The 18,446-nt window shown below is 35.3% G+C and overlaps 2 protein-coding genes across 2 annotated transcripts; both read right to left on the bottom strand.

The window, feature by feature from the left end:
* Positions 1–93: 93 nt before the first annotated feature.
* Positions 94–14,193, bottom strand: LOC120198467 (translation initiation factor IF-2, chloroplastic-like). The gene is made up of 16 exons (XM_039199806.1): positions 13,861–14,193; positions 13,646–13,774; positions 13,211–13,372; positions 13,063–13,129; positions 8,319–9,856; positions 8,156–8,188; positions 7,778–7,891; positions 7,439–7,588; positions 7,215–7,313; positions 7,061–7,123; positions 6,079–6,234; positions 5,934–5,999; positions 3,460–3,696; positions 2,472–2,747; positions 1,679–1,867; positions 94–630 (listed from the first exon to the last, which is right to left on the bottom strand). The coding sequence occupies exons 1-16, from the start codon at positions 14,191–14,193 to the stop codon at positions 469–471; spliced, it is 3,774 nt and encodes a 1,257-aa protein (XP_039055737.1). The 3' UTR covers positions 94–468.
* An 867-nt stretch (positions 14,194–15,060) lies between these two features.
* LOC120198042 (tabersonine 16-hydroxylase 2-like) lies at positions 15,061–15,719 on the bottom strand. The gene is given in 2 exon segments (XM_039199435.1): positions 15,061–15,168; positions 15,171–15,719. Coding segments are annotated over 2 exon segments (618 nt in total). The 5' UTR covers positions 15,694–15,719; the 3' UTR covers positions 15,061–15,073.
* Positions 15,720–18,446: the final 2,727 nt, after the last annotated feature.

Here is an 18,446-nt window from a genome sequence, read left to right as displayed (position 1 = left end):
TTAAAAATCAAACAAATACAAGAATTAAATTCCTCGAATTAAAAGTAGATGGACTGAGCATAATTAGAAATGCGGCAGATTGCCCCCATCATGTTTCAAAGCACTATCCCACTATATTGCTTCCCCCCCCCCCCATTTTGGGTAAATGATGCAATGTATTTTCTACATTGAATCCTGTGGAATATGTAACTAACTGCCCAGTCTTTTCAAATGCAAAGCTGGAATGGGATCTTAATATATACAGCAAAATATAAAATTAAATAAGGAAACAACAATGAACAAAACCTGCAACCCAGAAACCTTGACGCACTGTGCTCGTATATAAATTTTGTGGCGAAAACTCTTATATCACGCACGTTAAGCAATGGCCAAAGCAGCAGTAGAGTAACTACAAGTTGGTTTGCCTCTTTCATGCAAATTTGATTGTGTCGTGAAAACCAAATATCCGGTTTTGCACCCTGTGTCGTTCTATAACTCGGCTCCTACCCCTTCAAGAGCAGCTGCCATTGAAGCAGATGCCTCTTCAAGTGTTCGCTTCTTTTGGACTGCGTTGAAGGCTTCAAGAATATCTCCTTCCTGCCATTCATCGAAATCATCCATTCCCATACCGCACTCCAAACCAGCATTTACCTGTCAGATAAGAAATTCTCATATAATCACAACTAATATTGAAACCAAGAAGAATTCCACATCCCCTGAGTAGATCAAGATCAATACTTGAATCATTTATCAACCAGATAAAATTAGTATGAAAGCTGAAAATATTAACGCTGATATCGCCATTTCACATTATTTTTATTTTTTATTTTTTATAAGGGAGGTCTCATAAAAAAAAAACCCTTTATATCCGTCGAAATACCAAAAAGGTATCTCAACGAACATTAGAAGGAGAAAAAGAGTACCTCAAAATTTTATTAAATAAAACCTTAGTACAGCCTAGATTCAAAATAAAACACCCAAGTACAGCATAGAATACAGGCAGCCAAGCTAGGAACAAATACCAACTCAACAACGAAGACAAACAACAAAACCAAACATTTCGCATGATAATTGACCCAGTGTCTCTGGGAGAAGCATCTCTTAACATGACCTAGAAGGATAAGACCAGAATCCGACTTTCCCAAATATTAAACATTCTGGTTGTGAAGGCAAAACACTTTCAACCCACAAGCCAATAAATGACTAAAATGAATTTCCAACCTAAGTTCCTTCTATCACTCAAATTGCATTCGAGAACAATTGGCTTCTATGAAAATTGTCAATGCAGGTTCCTATCTTTACAAAATTTGAATTGTCAAAGATGGAAACAAGTACAATCATAGAATTCAATATTTTGTTCATCCCACTGCTTATCTAAATTTAAATTACTAATCAAATATATACCAATCTCTGATCTAATTATCCAACATGACAACTTCTGGTTGTGGATCACTTTATATGCAATTCGATATGTTATTTTGATTTTGTTTCCATCTTTATGTCACACGACTAGGCAGAATATAAACCCATCAAATCCTCCCAAGTATAATTATAGGATAATTTACACATCTCTAATACCCAATATATGAAAAAATCTAGGGAAAGTTTACTGGAAGAGCATGCATTTAGGTTTCACATTAAAGAGGGCTAAGAATGGAGAATGCGAAGAAAGAAACATTACTGGAAATCAACACCATACCTCTTTAACAACTTCCTTAACCCTTCGCAATGAATCAAGAACACCAACATGGACTGTGCGACCATTTCGAATGACACGGATGCCACAACCATTCACCACCTTTCCCTCTGTTACCATACATCCAGCAACACGACCACTGCCACTACTGAAAACAGCCCGAACCTCTGCAGAGCCAATTGGTACTTTTTCCTGTCAAGAGAGAAGCAGTACATGTCAATTCCAAATATTTAAAGCAGAAATCTTAAACATACTGACGGAAAAGAAAGTACTTGACCCAAGAAGTTAAAACCTCTAAGTTCTCAGTTTACTACAGATCATTAAACTAAATCCACTGTTTAAAGGAGTGATGAGAGACAAGAAGAGCAATGTAAAAGAAACAAAAACATCAAAAATTAAAAGTACAATAGAGAAGGACCAATGCCTCAGCATACTTCTATGCACATTCAACCAATACAGGTAGAAGACAATGATCAAGGTAACGAGGAAAAATGACTACCAGGGATTTGAAGAGATACCCGTAGAAAGAAGTATACCAAAAGCATGCAAATAGCTGATATAGACAGTTAGGATTAAAGGCTTAATCAGTAAGATTTGGGTTTCCCTCCATGCCCCTTTCTTTTCATTTTCTACTCCTCCAAACAAGGGCCAGGCTTGATCAATAAGATATATCCATATACATTTTGACCTGGGAGCCAAATAGAATACCAGAGAGCGTCACTTAGGAACACCCCCCCGGGCGAAAGAAATACTAATAAATAGATAAAAATATAAATACTTGAAACATTAAACTAACCTCAACAGGCTCGAGAAGTCCTTCCATTGCATTCCTTACATCGTCAACAAGTTCGTAGATAATTCTATATAGGCGAACCTCAACACCTTTATTTTCTGCATAGCTTTTGACCGAACCTAGTGTCTCCACAATAAATCCGAAAATAATGGCTTTGCTAGCAACTGCAAGATCGACATCACTGGTGCTTACATCTCCTGTTGCTTCCAAGAGAAACTTCAAAGTGACATTGTATTGTGGGAGCACCTGCAATGCTTGTCTGACAGCCTCTATGGATCCCTAATTGTGGAAAACAAACACAGTTCGACAAATTATAATGGTCACTGGAAACAGATAGAAAAGGTCAACAAGAATGTGTGGGGATTTTCATTTCTTTTTACGGAATCAGTACTCTGAAAAAGCATCATGCAGTAAAATAAGTGAATAACATGTAAGAAATGCACCACCAAGACAAGTTCTTTTTCCAAAAAAAAAAACATATAGCAGTTCCTTTTTTCTGGTATAATAATGATACAACTTCATTGTTTGAATTCCAATGTTTGGCCCGTATAATTCAATTGTCTTATAATATGTGTCCCTATGCTTGCTATCCTCAGCTTTTAGGTAACCATCATGGAGAAGGAAACTCTATTTTGGCACCATATCAGTGATTCAGTATCATGCAGTTCACGTGCACCCAACATCCCAATAACCCTTTATAACATGTTAAGTCACATAAAACAGATGACTTATAATCCATATTTGCATCCTCACACAAAAATTGATATAACTATTACATATACCAAGAGCCCTTTTTGTTTCATTCTCTTACCCCTTTTCACTTGAACAAAAGGATGAGATCTGACCAATAACCTGATAGCATCAGTATAATCATGTACTCAATAGAGCCATGTCCATAAGCATTTTCAAATTTCATTATACTCAAATTAACAATATTATGAGCGATATGACCTTGCATATTGTTTCATTTGCGCAAATCTGATGTACGTACCTGTAAATCAACCTTCAAGATAATATTTAGCTGGTGCAAGTCTAACCCAGAAAGCTTTCCAGCTGACACCGCAGAAGCTAAAGAAGAAAGAGTAACCTTTCCATCCCCAGACTTGGCTGACATACGTTCATTTCGCAACAACTCTGCACATGCCTCTGCCTTTTCACGTGCAACATCAAGGGAATCAACAACCTCAAATTCATCACCAGCAACTGGAACATTATTCAAACCAATGACCTGTAGAAATACACACCAGATCTCTTAGGGGAAACTCTAGTCCTATAGTGTTGCTATAAAAATTAGACTAACAAAGCCAATGAATGGATACTATGGCACAGAAATTCAACAGAATGCTTCAACGTACGTGTACTCCTTGTTAATTTAAAAACAGTATATTCTGCATGTTATTAACTCAGAAAAGCCAGTTAATGAATATTATACACCAAATAGTAGAGCACCGGATCTATTACACCATCCAGTACAAAAGGACTCATGAATCTGTGAATCTAGCAATTTTAAAATAAGAACCAACACGGGTTTTCCTCAAAGAAAAGAAGGGTAAGGTGATCTTGGCAGTTTACTGTTAAACAATTATGATTTGTCTGTTGCTGTCCAGAATACCTCTAAACAGAAAAATCTGAAGTTAATTCTATTAGTTATCAACTAAAATTGATGTTCAAATCAGTGTCATCAATGAACAAAAATTATGTAAATTGGGAGTGCTTCCATGAACAATTTTGCCCATCTTACTTTCCATGTTATACAAAATACAACCATAGAGAAAGTACATTTACCTAGATCTACTAGAAATGTAATCTTTTCTACCTAAACAGAAATAGTTAATCTTAATCAAGGGATTACATAAACGATGTCATTAGCAGATTCATGTGACAGTCTCATTAGGAGAAAACCAGCCTCTATTGGTTGGTCTCCTCCCCCTGAAGGCTATTTTAAGCTAAATGTGGATGGTGCGGTTAATAAAGATTGGGTTTATTGAGGGATTCAAGCAGCAAAAAGTTAGGGTCATTCTCACTGCCTTGTGGTCCAGCTCTGACTGAATTAAAGGCAATCATAGAGGGTCTTCGGTTTTTCTACTCGTCAGCTTGGGCGTCTAAGGGTTGATTAATCTTGGAAACTGACTGCAGGAATGCGACTGAGTGGATAAAGAATTCTGATTCGTGTCCATCCTGTTTTGAAGCTATTATTAAGGAAATTGTGTCATGTTTTCTTCTAGAGAGGTGCTGGTGCGCCTCATTCAGAGAGGCGCAAATGGGAGGCGGATGAGTTAGCTAAGGGGATTGGGTGATGTCGGGGTCCTTAGAGTCTGTTTGGTCTGTTGTGCCTTGTTTTGAATGTATTGTTTGGCTGTTTTGGTTGTACTAAACTGGGTTATGTTATATTTCTACATAATAAAACTTGAGGTACTCTTTTCCTCCTTCCGCTGGTTGCTAGGCTATTGGTTGGTATCCTGGCAATTAAGAAGGGGTTTTTTAACGAAACCTCCAATTCTTATCAAAAAAATGTATTACAGCTTTCAGGTTAGAAGGCCCATAATCGTTAGACCCTAAGTTAATGATATTTTAAAAGGCTTGTGAGAGCCAGAGCAGACGCGAGGGAAGAGGATAGGAGATTTCCCCTATGTTGCTGTGACTCTTCATTTTTCTTGAGGTAACCATGTCCGACACATGGGTATACGGATATGACCTCCAAGGATCCTCTAAATATACATGGAAAAACTTTTTAAAAATCTACCGTACCCATCTCGGACATGTACCCGTATCTGCCACTCACACTTGGAGTCCAAGTACCATAGGATTCCTCACCTTCATCCAACACCAAATCATTTAAGTTGAGATTATTCTGCTATTTTATACATCAAATTCAACTAGGCTACAATATTATGATCACAGTAATACAAGTAGTACCACTAAAGCAACCACAGAAAAATTGAGGCAATAGATGACATTTTAAAGTTTAAGTCCCAGCTTTAGCAGCAACTATATTTACGTTGTGAATTAGCAGGGCGGTTATGGTGAAAATTTAGCATGATCGTATACTCTACAGCCTCATGATTGATGACCTCAAATAATCAAGGAAAGCAACTAATTTGTTAAGGTGATTCTGTGATTCATATTGAAGATAAAGGTGGTAGGCATGACTGAAAAGAGAGCAAAGAAAAATGTTGTTTCCATTTCTGTTGTATTGGCAGGCTCAAATATAGAGGAATTTCAACAATCTCATACTCACACTATATGTGTCACTAAATTCAAACTACAAGGGTCCAAAAGGAAATCAAGTTGCATGTCGAAATGTCATCTATTTGGCAATTAATCCAACAAAAATTCCATATATGCACTCTACTTAGAGCAACAAATTTATTAGCATGTTCATACGAAATTGAAAATACGCTCAAATATGGCAAGACAGACAGGGTAAATAAAAAGCTGAAGTGTTGAACATAATAATTTGCTAACCTGTACAGGTATGGAGGGTCCGGCCTCATCAATACGGTTTCCGCTATCATCAAACAAAGCACGCACCTGAGCATTGACATACCATATAGTAAGCAGAAGACTTTTCATGTTAGAACAAACAAGAGTTTGACTTTAGTTTACCAACCTTTCCAAAGGCTTCTCCACAAACAACTACGTCACCTCTTTTAAGGGTTCCATTCTGCACAATAAAACTAGCTACGGGTCCCTTGGACTTATCAAAACCTGCCTCGATCACAGTGCCTTTTGCATTTCGATCAGGATTAGCCTTTAACTCTTGTAACTGAAAAAATCGGGGTGAAGATCATATCCAAAGTAACAATAAGCAAGATAATCGTGCACTTATAGTTAGACGCAAAAAACTGATATATTATTTAAACGATCACCAATGATATCACCAAATACACCTAAAATCATATTGAATTTTTTATGCATTAATGAAATGTTTTTGTTTATCAAAATGTTCCGAAAGTGGTATTACTAACTGTTAGTAGAATTCCAAAAAAAGCTTTACTCCTTGAGGGAGATTTCTCGAGTTACTAGTTTATAAAGAAAAAAGATAAATGTCAAAACTATACATGAACTTTGGTAAAATGTGCAATGTGATACATAAATTTTGATTTTGTGCAATTGTACATGTGAAGTTTTGATTTGGTTCAATTTTCACAAATCGCTTATACCATTATCAATGTAAACATCACTTTATGTTTACGTGTTGCATGCACAAATAATTATATTTATCCAATATGAAAATAAATGGATGCATTTATTTATAAAACGTGTAGAATTGAATCAAAACCAAAATTTCATGTGTAAAATTGAACAAAATCAAAGTTTCGAGTGTATAATTGTTCCAAATCAAAGTTGATGTATCACATCGCACATTTGGCCAAAGTTCATGAGTAGATTTGATAATTTTCTCTAAAGAAAATGAAGTAAAGAGCAAATTCAAAATGCTTTAAATAACAGAAAGAGAAGAAAAAGGAACTATGGATGTGCTGCATGCTTGGACAGTCAAACTGATAACAAGCAAGATTATATGCGCTCGGTACAGGAAGAATTTCAAAGCAAAATGGTCAAGATACAGGAAAGCCAATAATAGTACACACCTCAGCAACTAGCATTACAGTCTCCAACAGATCATCTACATTCTGCCCTTTAAGAGCACTGATCTGTAATAGCAAGTGCAAAAATATAACCATCTACAAAGTACACAAATAAAAAAAAAAGATGCATATATGATATATCATTAAAGAATAAAACCTGAACCATAGGGATGTCACCACCCCAATCTTCTGGCATTAGACCAATTGATGAAAGCTCTTGCATGACTCTTTCTGGGTTAGCTCCATCTTTATCTATCTGTTACAGAGAAATGAATAATATTAGCTATATCTCAATACCAAACTAAGAGCACCAAAACATTCCTGTAGAGTAGACTTACTTTCTGATTTTCAGAACAGAAAGTGACCTTACAGTTAACACACCTTATTTATGGCAATGACAAATGGTACTCCAGCTGCTTTGGCATGGGCTATGGCCTCGTTTGTTTGAGGACGAATCCCATCATCAGCAGCCACCACAATGACCACAATGTCAGTAACACGTGCCCCACGAGCTCTCATTGCTCCAAAAGCCTTCAGAAACATGTAATAGGCATCATCCAACAATGCAAGCAGGTTGCATTTAAAATCTAGTATACCATATAGCATTATTGTGAAGGTTGTTAGTTGCTCAAGCAACTAAGAACATACCTAAGGAGAATGAAAAGCTATTCCTAGTTCACAAAGAGCTTTAAAGCTGAATGATCCTAGTAATCGTTTTACCTCATGCCCAGGAGTATCAAGGAAAACACATGGTTGTAACTTGCCATCTACAGTTACTGAAACTTTGTATGCTCCAATTCCTTGAGTTATACTACCTGCTTCTGCATCAGCAATCTACAGATATCAAGCAATCTGGTTTCAGTTTGAAAATGAAAGTGTTTTGCTAGTTATTAACTGCATGAAGATTTGGGTATTGATTGACCAAATTATCAATTATTTTATGCAGAGAATCATTCTATCACTTCTCACCACTGTGAAATGTGGCCGGGGTGGGGGGGACGGGGAGAGAGAAAATTAAGCTTTATGACCTGAAAGTTCCTATTAATTTCAAATGAAAATATAAACAAGGAGCATTAGGCTAATCAAGCTTCCACGCACCTTGCTTTTACGAATATAATCCAGAAGAGTTGTCTGTCAGAAAAAAAAATAACCAAAATACAAATTAGTAAGATCAAGTGTTTAAGATAAGTTTCTTACTTCTTAAATTCAAATTGACATAAAAGAACAGGAGAAATTCTATTCACAAAAGGTTACATCTAACCTTCCCATGGTCAACATGACCCATTATAGTGAGAACAGGAGGTCTGTCTTGTAGCTTGTCTAGGTCATCTTCATCGAAAATTTCCTTCTTTTTTGCCATTTCTTCTACCTTAACAGGGTCAGCATCTATGACTTCAACCTCGTACTCCTTACACACCATCTTAACAATGTCTTTGTCCAAAGTTTGCACTCCATCTGGTTTAATCCCCTTGGAGTACAGAGATCCAAGGATTTCCCCCTCACCAATGGCCAAATTGTACGCTAACTCCTCTACCGACATGCCTTTTTCTCCAACTTCCAAAATCTCTACTTTAACAGGTGCTGCCTCTTTGGCAGCTTGTATTCTGGCTGCCTTCCTTCTAGCTTTACTCCATTTCCGCCCTTTCCTTGCAGTTACAGCACCAGGTATTGACACATTCAACTCTGATGTCTCCTCATCAGGAATTTCAAGATCATCATCACTAATAATGCGCCTCCTAGGTCCTCCTGGAGAAATATTTTTCTTCCGATAATCATCCTTAAACTTTCCAGGGGCAGGGCCCTTCGCTGGCTTTGTAGGAGCTAAAACAGCTTGAGCAATGACAGGGTCAACCACAGGCTTCTTTGATGCAAATTTATCAATCAGAATAGGCTTTCTTTCTTTACTTTTCCCATCTGGATCAGACTCTGACTTTCTACCTGCCCCAACATCTTTCAAGATAACCGGCTTCTTCACCACAGGAGGGTGCGCTACAGATGGCTTAGATTGTAACTTAGGTTGAGGTCTTAAAGGTGGTTGTGGAGGTCTCAAAGGCGCCGCACCACTTCCACCTTGAGACTCCACCTTCCCCTCCCCTCCTTTATTATCATTAGTATTAACCTTAGGAGACTCTTTAACAACCTTTTGCACAGTCCCAACACTATCCCCTTTCCTCCACACACTTTTCAAAGTCTTAGTCTTTTTACCACTGCCCGAAACACCACCATTACCACTCAATTTGCCTTTATTCACATCGACATTAACATTTACATTTGAAGTTTCCAATTTCTCAGCTTTCTCCAATACTTCACCTAAAGACTCAATCACTTTACTCCTCTCATTCTCTTCTTTATCCCTGTCCTCACCCTCGCTCAATTCACCATTCCAAGACAAACCCTTATAGTTTTTTGCCCCTTCGGACATTAAAACCGGCTTGGGGGCAGGTTTAAGAGCAATTTCAGCATCACTATCTTTATAAGAAGAGGAAGAAGCATTATTTGCCTCAGCAACAAAATCCGTGGGTGCCACAGAGTATTTACACTTACATTTCCTACAAAAACTCCTCTTAGACAACGAAACTCTTCTAACACAAGAATAGTAAGATGACGAAACCGGTTCAGGGAAATAACTAATGAAAGAAGTAGCATTAATGGTTCTCAAATTGACAAGCGAAGCAAATGAAGAGGAAGGCATTGTTCCTACAACTATCACCGTTGTAAACCGAATATGTTCATCTGAATTAGGAGCAAAAGATGAACAGAAAAATAAACCCAGAAAAACTAAAAAGGGGGGGGGGGAGGCTTACCTCTATCTATTATCAGGGAATTGGGCAAAATGATAAATTTGTGAGGTGGAAGTTATGGGGGGACAAACGAAGCTAAAAACTGGGGTCTGCGAGTCTCGACATGTTGTGGGTAATGTCATTGTGTGGCTGATTCTCCCCCTGTCGATTTATTTCTCTTCGGGATTTTTTTGTGATAGGGCTTTTTTTCTTAATAAAAATGTAAAAATCTTACATTGATTTCGACTCACGAACCAAAACAAAAATTGGGAATTCTCTCGCATTCTTTTTATAGTTTTCTCGGGAAAATGAGTTTAGAGGTTTAAGTTAATTTGCCGGTCAATCTCAAATAAATTCTCAAGCTCTTGTTGTCTAATATTTGTTAAAATCCAGAATTAATTTCATCAAAATCAACACAAAATAAGTATTTTTAATGTATCCAATGCAACTTCTCCAGACCATTAATCGTCACTAAACAAAACCCCAAATTAAAGTTAAACTCGCATAACTTAATAGGGTTGCTTTAATTATATTATTAGTTGATGATTTAAATTTTATTTTGAACATATAATATATGTATTTAATTTTTAGTCTAGTATACCAATAATCAATTGGTTTAGAATATGGTAAGACACTAAATTATTTAAATAAAGTCAAAATTTTAAAATCTTAACGTTGTGCATAGAATCAATTTGATTGAGAAAATCGTCTCAAAATAAACTTATATACACCTATATCTTTCCTAAATGTTTTTGTTATGATGTATAACCACATTTAACATTTGTATCCGAATCCAAACAACACTTAATAAAATTTTACATGTGATTGTTTATTTCATCTGACGTAGAATCATGTCTAACAATAACATGCACTTTTTTAACGTCTTGCTTACTTCGTTAAAAGTTTCTGAGCTCAATGTAAGATATCAAAGAAACAAGAGTAGAAAGAGATGCATTCAGAGGTACAAGAGATAAATAATAATTATTTCAGGACCCAGCTCTATGATTAGGGTTTTGTGTACTTGCATGTCATGTTGAATAAAGGCATAATGACAACAACAAAAAAACTTTAATATTTGATTAAATAATTATTTTGGTTCATATTATTTTTTTTAAAATTATTTTAGTCTCAAACATTTTATTTAGGGGCAAAAAATCCTTCTATAAATGAAAACTTTTAGTTAACAAATAGTTAACACTTCAAAATAGGGGGTTTTACCCTAAAACGAAACGTCGAGGGTCAAAATGATACAGAAAAAATACTAATAAGGGTCAAAATGACTATTTGGTTAAATGTTATGAGTCTTTTTGTCCTATAATAAAATATTGATAGTCAAGATGCTCCAAAACGAATAGGGGCTAAAATAATTGTTTTAATAATTATTAAGGGCTAATTTTAATATTATACTTTTGAATAAAAACCACAAAAAATATCATATTACTTGGTTTCTAGCTGGAAACAAACAATTTCACCCATTGATTGTTGCCCCTAGAGAATCCATATCAGTTGCCAGCTTATTAGATTGACATGGGGAAATTTCTTTTCAACATTCTATAAAAGATTCAGAATATCCTCTCAATACATAGTACATACACATATTCACAATAAATAATTATTTTATATGCTTATTGGTAATTATTAAGAATGATCGTATTATCTGAATTCGATAAATTCCAACCTAATTAAATTAATTTCTTAATTTGTATCTAGGTTTGGATCATCGACGGATTCCAACACACTCTTGAGGTTCTATTTCTTTTAACTTTTCCGTGGCCTCCCATTCTTTTTCTTCATCAGATTTCTTTGGGTTTCTTTGAGGAGGATGGGTGTAGTGTGTAGCATAGCGAGTGGTGTGATGGGTCTGATTTTTGTGATAATAATTGGTCGGTGCAAATAATAATGGGTTGGGGACCTGAATGATTATTTTACGATTCAGAGGTAAATGGGCCAGTCTAAGTAGACCTCACTGCATAAATATCTCAAATGTTATTATTTACTTTAAAAATGCCATTGATTGTTTAACGGAATTAATATGATTCTGTAAATGAAACTTTATCTGATTAAAATTTTATAAGATTTAAGTATTGATGGGATAGTTTAAGAGAATAGACAGAAAAAGATTAAAATGATTGGAATATTGAAGGTGGTTCACAACTTGAACCACTAGCTAATTCACTCAAATATTCCCCTTCTATTTCATACTATTAACAAGGATATATATGATTCAATGAAAACAATTATCTCTGATTCCATATAACTATAAAAATATCTATAAAATCATCATCAAATATACTATATAAATCAACCCATGATACACCACCATATTAATTTATTTTTACTCAATAATATATATTTATATTTGAATATAAACTAATATCAATTAAACTTAAAATTTAATATGAATTAAGATTAAAATACTATCACACCACACAGTTTATTTAAACATCAAATTCCTTTGCATTTCAATCGCTATCAATCCCCTTCGGAATCGATTACTAGCACAGCTTAATTGGCCAATAATTAGCTTTGTTTTGCTTTTAACACCATGGCCCCTTGTTAAAGTAATATATATGTATGCATTCCTTTTGACTTCCCTTTTTTACGCAAAACAAATTTATGCGGAAAGTCGAAACCATGACTAAAATATTTTTAAAAATCCTTAAATTAGGTCTTTTTTTTACTTCAATTATACTTAAAGGATTATATTCACTGAGGCAAAAATAAAGTGTTTAATTATAACTAAATAAAGTGCTTAGGTGGAGATTTCATGCTGTCAAATTACACATAAAAAACTAAGAGTTTATTTGAGTATAAATTAAAAAATTAATTAAAGCGGGTCAAGAGCCGTTTTCCGGGAAAATTTTCATGTCATTTTCTAATTAGCAATACAAAAATGAAAATGAAAGCCACGAGTTTAAGAACCTTTTCGCTTCTAATTCCCACAAACGAATAAAGCTAATTTGAGAACAATCATGTTGAAAGCAATCGCCATAACCACACCAACATTAGCACTATCACAAGATTATTGGGAAAGAATAAGGGTAATTCAAGATTATTGGGAGAGGTGGATGTATATTTATATTTTTCAGAATGTAAAATATTTTCAATAGCTTTTGTATATTTGAAAGGTTATGCTCTCATTATCTTTATATCCGAATAAATGTTGAACATCGATACTTAAATATAAATACTCCGAATAGCATAAGCTTGAACATGAGTATTAACCAGCAATATCAGGTAAAAATATAAGATTTGTCATAGCCTCTTGCAGCCAGTCATCGAGCTCGTCATGCTTCGTCAGTAATGAGAAAAAAATGAATAGTTGGAAATTTGGAATAATATATATGAAGGAAATGGGAAATTAATTAAGCACCTGAACAGCTTCACAGTCAATCAAGTTTTTGTGAATAGGTGAAGTGTTGTCGTCGTCTTCGTTTCTCATTACCATTTCATCTTCACATAGTTGAATGCTGTTCCTTGCGAATCTTCCTCGAACTCTGACCCTCCTGTCAGCTACTCTTTTTCGGCAAGCATACTGTGTATGTTTAAACAATGAAATTCAGTCAATGCGCACATTTCTTCTTATAGAAGAGATCATTTGTGAATCCACCGTGCGACATTGGTAGTTAAAGAGAATGCTGTTTTTTTCTAAATGTATCAAATTTGAGCAACAATGTTTGTAAAGTGTGTATGCGTTCATAGTCTATTAATAAAAAATTATGAACGAATATTACTTTGTAATCGGTGATCATCCCATACTAATAAAAAACGATGATTTGAAAGGAATAGGAAAGAAATCAGAAGAGACCTTAATTGTCTTGTTAAAATTTCTTCGATTTCTCTTCCTCAGATATCTGAGAATTCTGTCTTTCCTTTCTTCAACAGAATACCGAACAGCCTTAAGGTTATTGTCCTGCGTTGGGTTGCCTTGAACCCCCTATCAGAAAACTAAGCATTCATTTCTCTTTTCTGAAAAAAAACTAGTCATTTCTCTAATTTATGGTTTAAGATAAAATCATATACCCAGTTTTCCCCCATATTTGGTTCAACTGGCTTGATGTTCTGATGAAGAATCCTATTACATTCCTCTCCAAACTCATCACCGACATCTTGCAATGGATATCCGCCATCAATGTCAGGCAAAACAGCTGTTGGGACTGAAGGTGTAAGATTATTAGGTTCCTGTTGGAAAACATCAACCCCACCGTTGTCCAGAAACATCGGGAAACTTATTTCTTCTCCAGAGCTGGGAATAGCACCACCGATACCATCAATGCAGTTTTCTTGGGGAATTAGCAACGGATTTTGGAACTGAGAGAATGAATAATGGTGGGAGAATTCAGGAACAGAAGCCATGAAATGTAGGGTAAATTTGTTTGGATTGTGTTTTTATGATTTTGAGTGCAGGGTGGCTGTATATGTAGGGAATACGGAGCTGCACTGTTTCCCTTGCAAGTTGTTGCGGCTGTGATACTCAAGAATATTATCTTTTGAACGATGAATTTGAGTCAAATATTATTTTATGAGACGATTCATATATTCTTTTATTTCATCATTAAATTTAATTGAATAGGAACATATTTTTTACACATAAATTATTATGATATAATATATAAATAATTTAATAATCATAAATATCGGTAATGGTTTATACCATTTCTACATGATATATAGCAGTAACATTTGATAGTAAAAATTAAACAAGGATGGTTTCGTCAACAAGAATGAGATGGTTCAAGCCATCAATGAATCCGGGGATCGTTCGTCCGGGAAAATAGCCATGAAAAGATTTGGTTAGCTCTGTTACACTATGACAAAAACTACATATACATACCCAAATTCAAAACCCACATGTCCATATCATATGTGCATTTAGGTCCATACAAATGGATCGGTGAGTTTCAAGGAGTTTCTTCTTGATTTCACAAACAGGGTTGGAATCGATGACGAGGAAGACGAATAGGAATAAGGGATTGCCTGAATCAACATAGACAAATCTGAATTTCCAAATTTTGTTTCTCTTCTTATTGTACTGTCTTTTAGCACTTGGTCTAACTAAAATGCAATTTGAATAACATGACACTTACCTGATCATTTGAACTTGCTACAACCACAGGGTACAATAAAAGGGAATCGTTATTTAAACATACATTAGGGATAGGAAGCATGTGAAATGTGATTCAACAATCTTTTCACATGCTTTACAAATAGATCATCCCTATTGTATATTTTCTAACTACTGAACACACGGTGGATGGTAAGGAGTGGGAATCAGGTGCAGTTCTCTTTTTCTTCTAATACTAACACCAGAGGCTTCAGCCATGTCCAGATCTCAGTTTGCATTCCATTAGGGAGTTTCCAGTCAAAATGGTACAGTAATTGTGCAAGTTTAAGTTCAACAACAGCCATACCATATGACTTGCCAGGACATATCCTCCTTCCAGAACCAAAGGGAATATATTCGAAGTTAGTTCCTTTATAGTCCACTGAACTATCGATGAATCTCTCGGGATTGAACCGGTCGGCTTCTTTCCAGTAGTTGGAATCTCTTCCCATTGCCCAAGCATTAATAATCACTTTGGTCTTGGCTGGTATCTCAAATCCATTAAGCTCACATCTCTCGGTGCTTTCTCTTGGAAGTAGCAAAGTCAGAGGAGGGTGTAATCTTAGAGTTTCCTTTATAACTAACTTCAAGTAATTCAATTCGTGAAACTTTGATTCGTTGACGTCCTTAGTTCCGTCATAGATTCGCCTCACCTCGACTTGTGCTTTTTCCAAGATTCTAGGATTTTTCATCATTTCCGACATTGCCCAATCTGCTGTAGTTGAAGATGTCTCGGTTCCAGCCATGAGCATTGTAACCCCTCAGACCGATGCGGGTAACCCGATCCGATCTGGAGTGTTACATTAGGGCCACTGGAACGACCCACTGTAAAAATAGCGGAAAATTTTAAACTTTTCTTAAAACATGTAACGTATAAAATCATTTATTAGTATTCAGAAATAAAACAGATTTTCATACTCGTATATAAAACAAAATATAATTACATGCCCCCTAATTACATGTATCATACTCTGAAAACAACGCCGGAAGAACTCCCTTACTGATGTCGATAGCTGCACTGGTACAATTCTTTTAACCTGTAATGTTGAGTAATAGAGTGAGCTTCGGAAAGCTCAGTAATACAGAACTACCAGATGATGCTATATGACATGCAGATAAATGAGAAGCTATAATTTCCTTATTGAATCATACATATACCAGTGGGCGGAATAATCTGAGGTTCCCTTAGAAGTTCATCGAGTAAAAGCCATGAATCTCAATTCATAAGAAACCTTTCATACTATCACGTTTTCATGAGATCGAATAGGATGCCTAGTGTGTTCCATCAGTACGATAAAACCATAATAGGTACACTAATCAAATGATAGTTCAGTAAAATCCCATAAACCATACTGTAGTGGAGCTTTTTAAACTCGTATTTTAAAACCATCTTACAAAGAGTTAACCTAAGAGAACATCTTAGGGCCTGAGAGCCTACCCAAGATAGATTTCGGGGCCGTGGGGCCTATCTAAGAACACATCTTAGGGCCGCAGGGCCTACCCGAGAATAATCTCAGGGCCGTAGAGCCTACCTAAGAGTCACATTAGGTCCATAAAAATTTTCCAGCTTGATCAGAGCTGTACTTTACAAACCTGTATCTCCAAGATACAGTTTATACAATAATACAAATCCATAAGCCATCACCGTTAAGTCGGTGCATCTATAAAATAATAACCATAGATTTCAGTGTACCACATGTTAAAACAATAAAACAATTTTTCAAAATATAAGGAACATACTAGAGAATCCAATTATTTTTTAGATGCATTTTGTAGTTATCAATATGGATAACATGAACTTGTGCAATTTGATCGGATTCCAATAATAAGATCTTATTGAAGAGAATCGATTTCTAACCGATCTAATCAGACATTTCAGATTGATACTTTTAGAATTCCACTAAGTTTCTATATGCATCAGGAAAACGTTCAGGAACCTTTATACAGAATAATTCTAAATTCAGATTTATTGCAAGTGATTCCATTACCCAAACAATCAGGGGTATTCAAGAATATACTTTGAATTAATAGGATTTCAGCCCAATTGAACTAAATGAGGTATTCAAAATCTTTTCCTTCTGCGTTACTTACGTTTTCCAACATGACCGAAGTGATTTTAGATGAAAATATAGAATCGAAGATTCAAGTCATTTACAATCTATGACTATCGATCATATTATCAAACAACTCGAGTTACACAACTCCCAAACTGATGCATGTCAACAAGTCAATTCGTTATCCTTCCAGTGTATTCACTCTTTAATATCATAATGCATATCCATAGATCATCCTCATAATCATCACTGAATAAATCTTCTAACGGTCTTTATTTCATTTCCACATTTCAACAATATCAGGAAATACGGACGTACTTGATCCATGGCTCATAACCTATAAGGACAATTCATCATGTAAGTTCAACAGTGTTTCCAAACTCATCCAATCACCTATTTAATCCTCAGTCATTGATGTTACTTAGTTCGTTTAGTAAGCAAGTTTATCCCGATTACTTTAAAGTTTTCCTGATGCGATCATGCCAAGGACCAAACTTCTTCAACACATGATCACTTCATGGACATTCTACCTTGTTGATTCTAAGGGAGTCTTACCTTATTTTATTATTTTTTTACTCATTTATGCATTACATGTCACGTGAATATGTTTATCTTATTCTTAATTTTTGCTTGAATATTATATGCTATCATTTATATGTATAATATATGATATTCATGCATGACTTATTAATTCACATCTTTATATAACTTATTCAATGCATATGCATTCATAGTTAGCTCATTTGCATTATTAACATAGGTGGAATAATGCATTTATAATTATCATAGCTCAATTCCTATCTAATTATTTGTTTTCATACTTTGTCTAGGTTCATTGGATGCTAAGAAGACTAAAGGCAATTGAAGAGTTGGTTGGACAGTTCACGTCTGTCAGATTGATCTATATTTTTGAACATGTTCCAAGCATATTTGGGTGATGAAGTCTTCTTAACATTTAATCCCCTATCTCGTATCTTTCCAATTCATTTTGAATCACATCAATCCGATATCGGGAGCTTGAGATATGTCCAGATTACTGAAGACAGTGCATGCTGGAAATTAATACGGGATTTGCAACCATTCATCTCCTTCAAAGGACTTATGCATGGGAGGAATTAATGAAGACATGCATGAACGAGAAAAGAATATTAAAATGAATCAGAACATTTCTGAGGAGGTTCAATGATTCATTCAAAGGCTTTTAAATTCATCCATTCATGCATATTCATACAAGAAGCCAAATAGTCATGTTCACACAAGGGGAAGAATTTCAGCCAAGATACATTCATGAACATTCATCCATAGAAGACAAATCAACAAGTTCACACAAGGTGGGATGAATTCGGCCAAAGGATGTATTCCATTAAAAGATGAACATCCATTCATCAAAATTCATTCACCTAAGCCATGCTTTGTATCTACTTAAAGTATGAACACTCATCCATGAATGT

Source organism: Hibiscus syriacus, unplaced genomic scaffold (genome assembly GCF_006381635.1).
Source record: "Hibiscus syriacus cultivar Baekdansim isolate YM2019G1 unplaced genomic scaffold, ASM638163v2 tig00117056_pilon, whole genome shotgun sequence".
Classification (NCBI taxonomy): domain Eukaryota; kingdom Viridiplantae; phylum Streptophyta; class Magnoliopsida; order Malvales; family Malvaceae; genus Hibiscus; species Hibiscus syriacus.
This window is presented reverse-complemented; position numbering and strand designations above follow the sequence as displayed.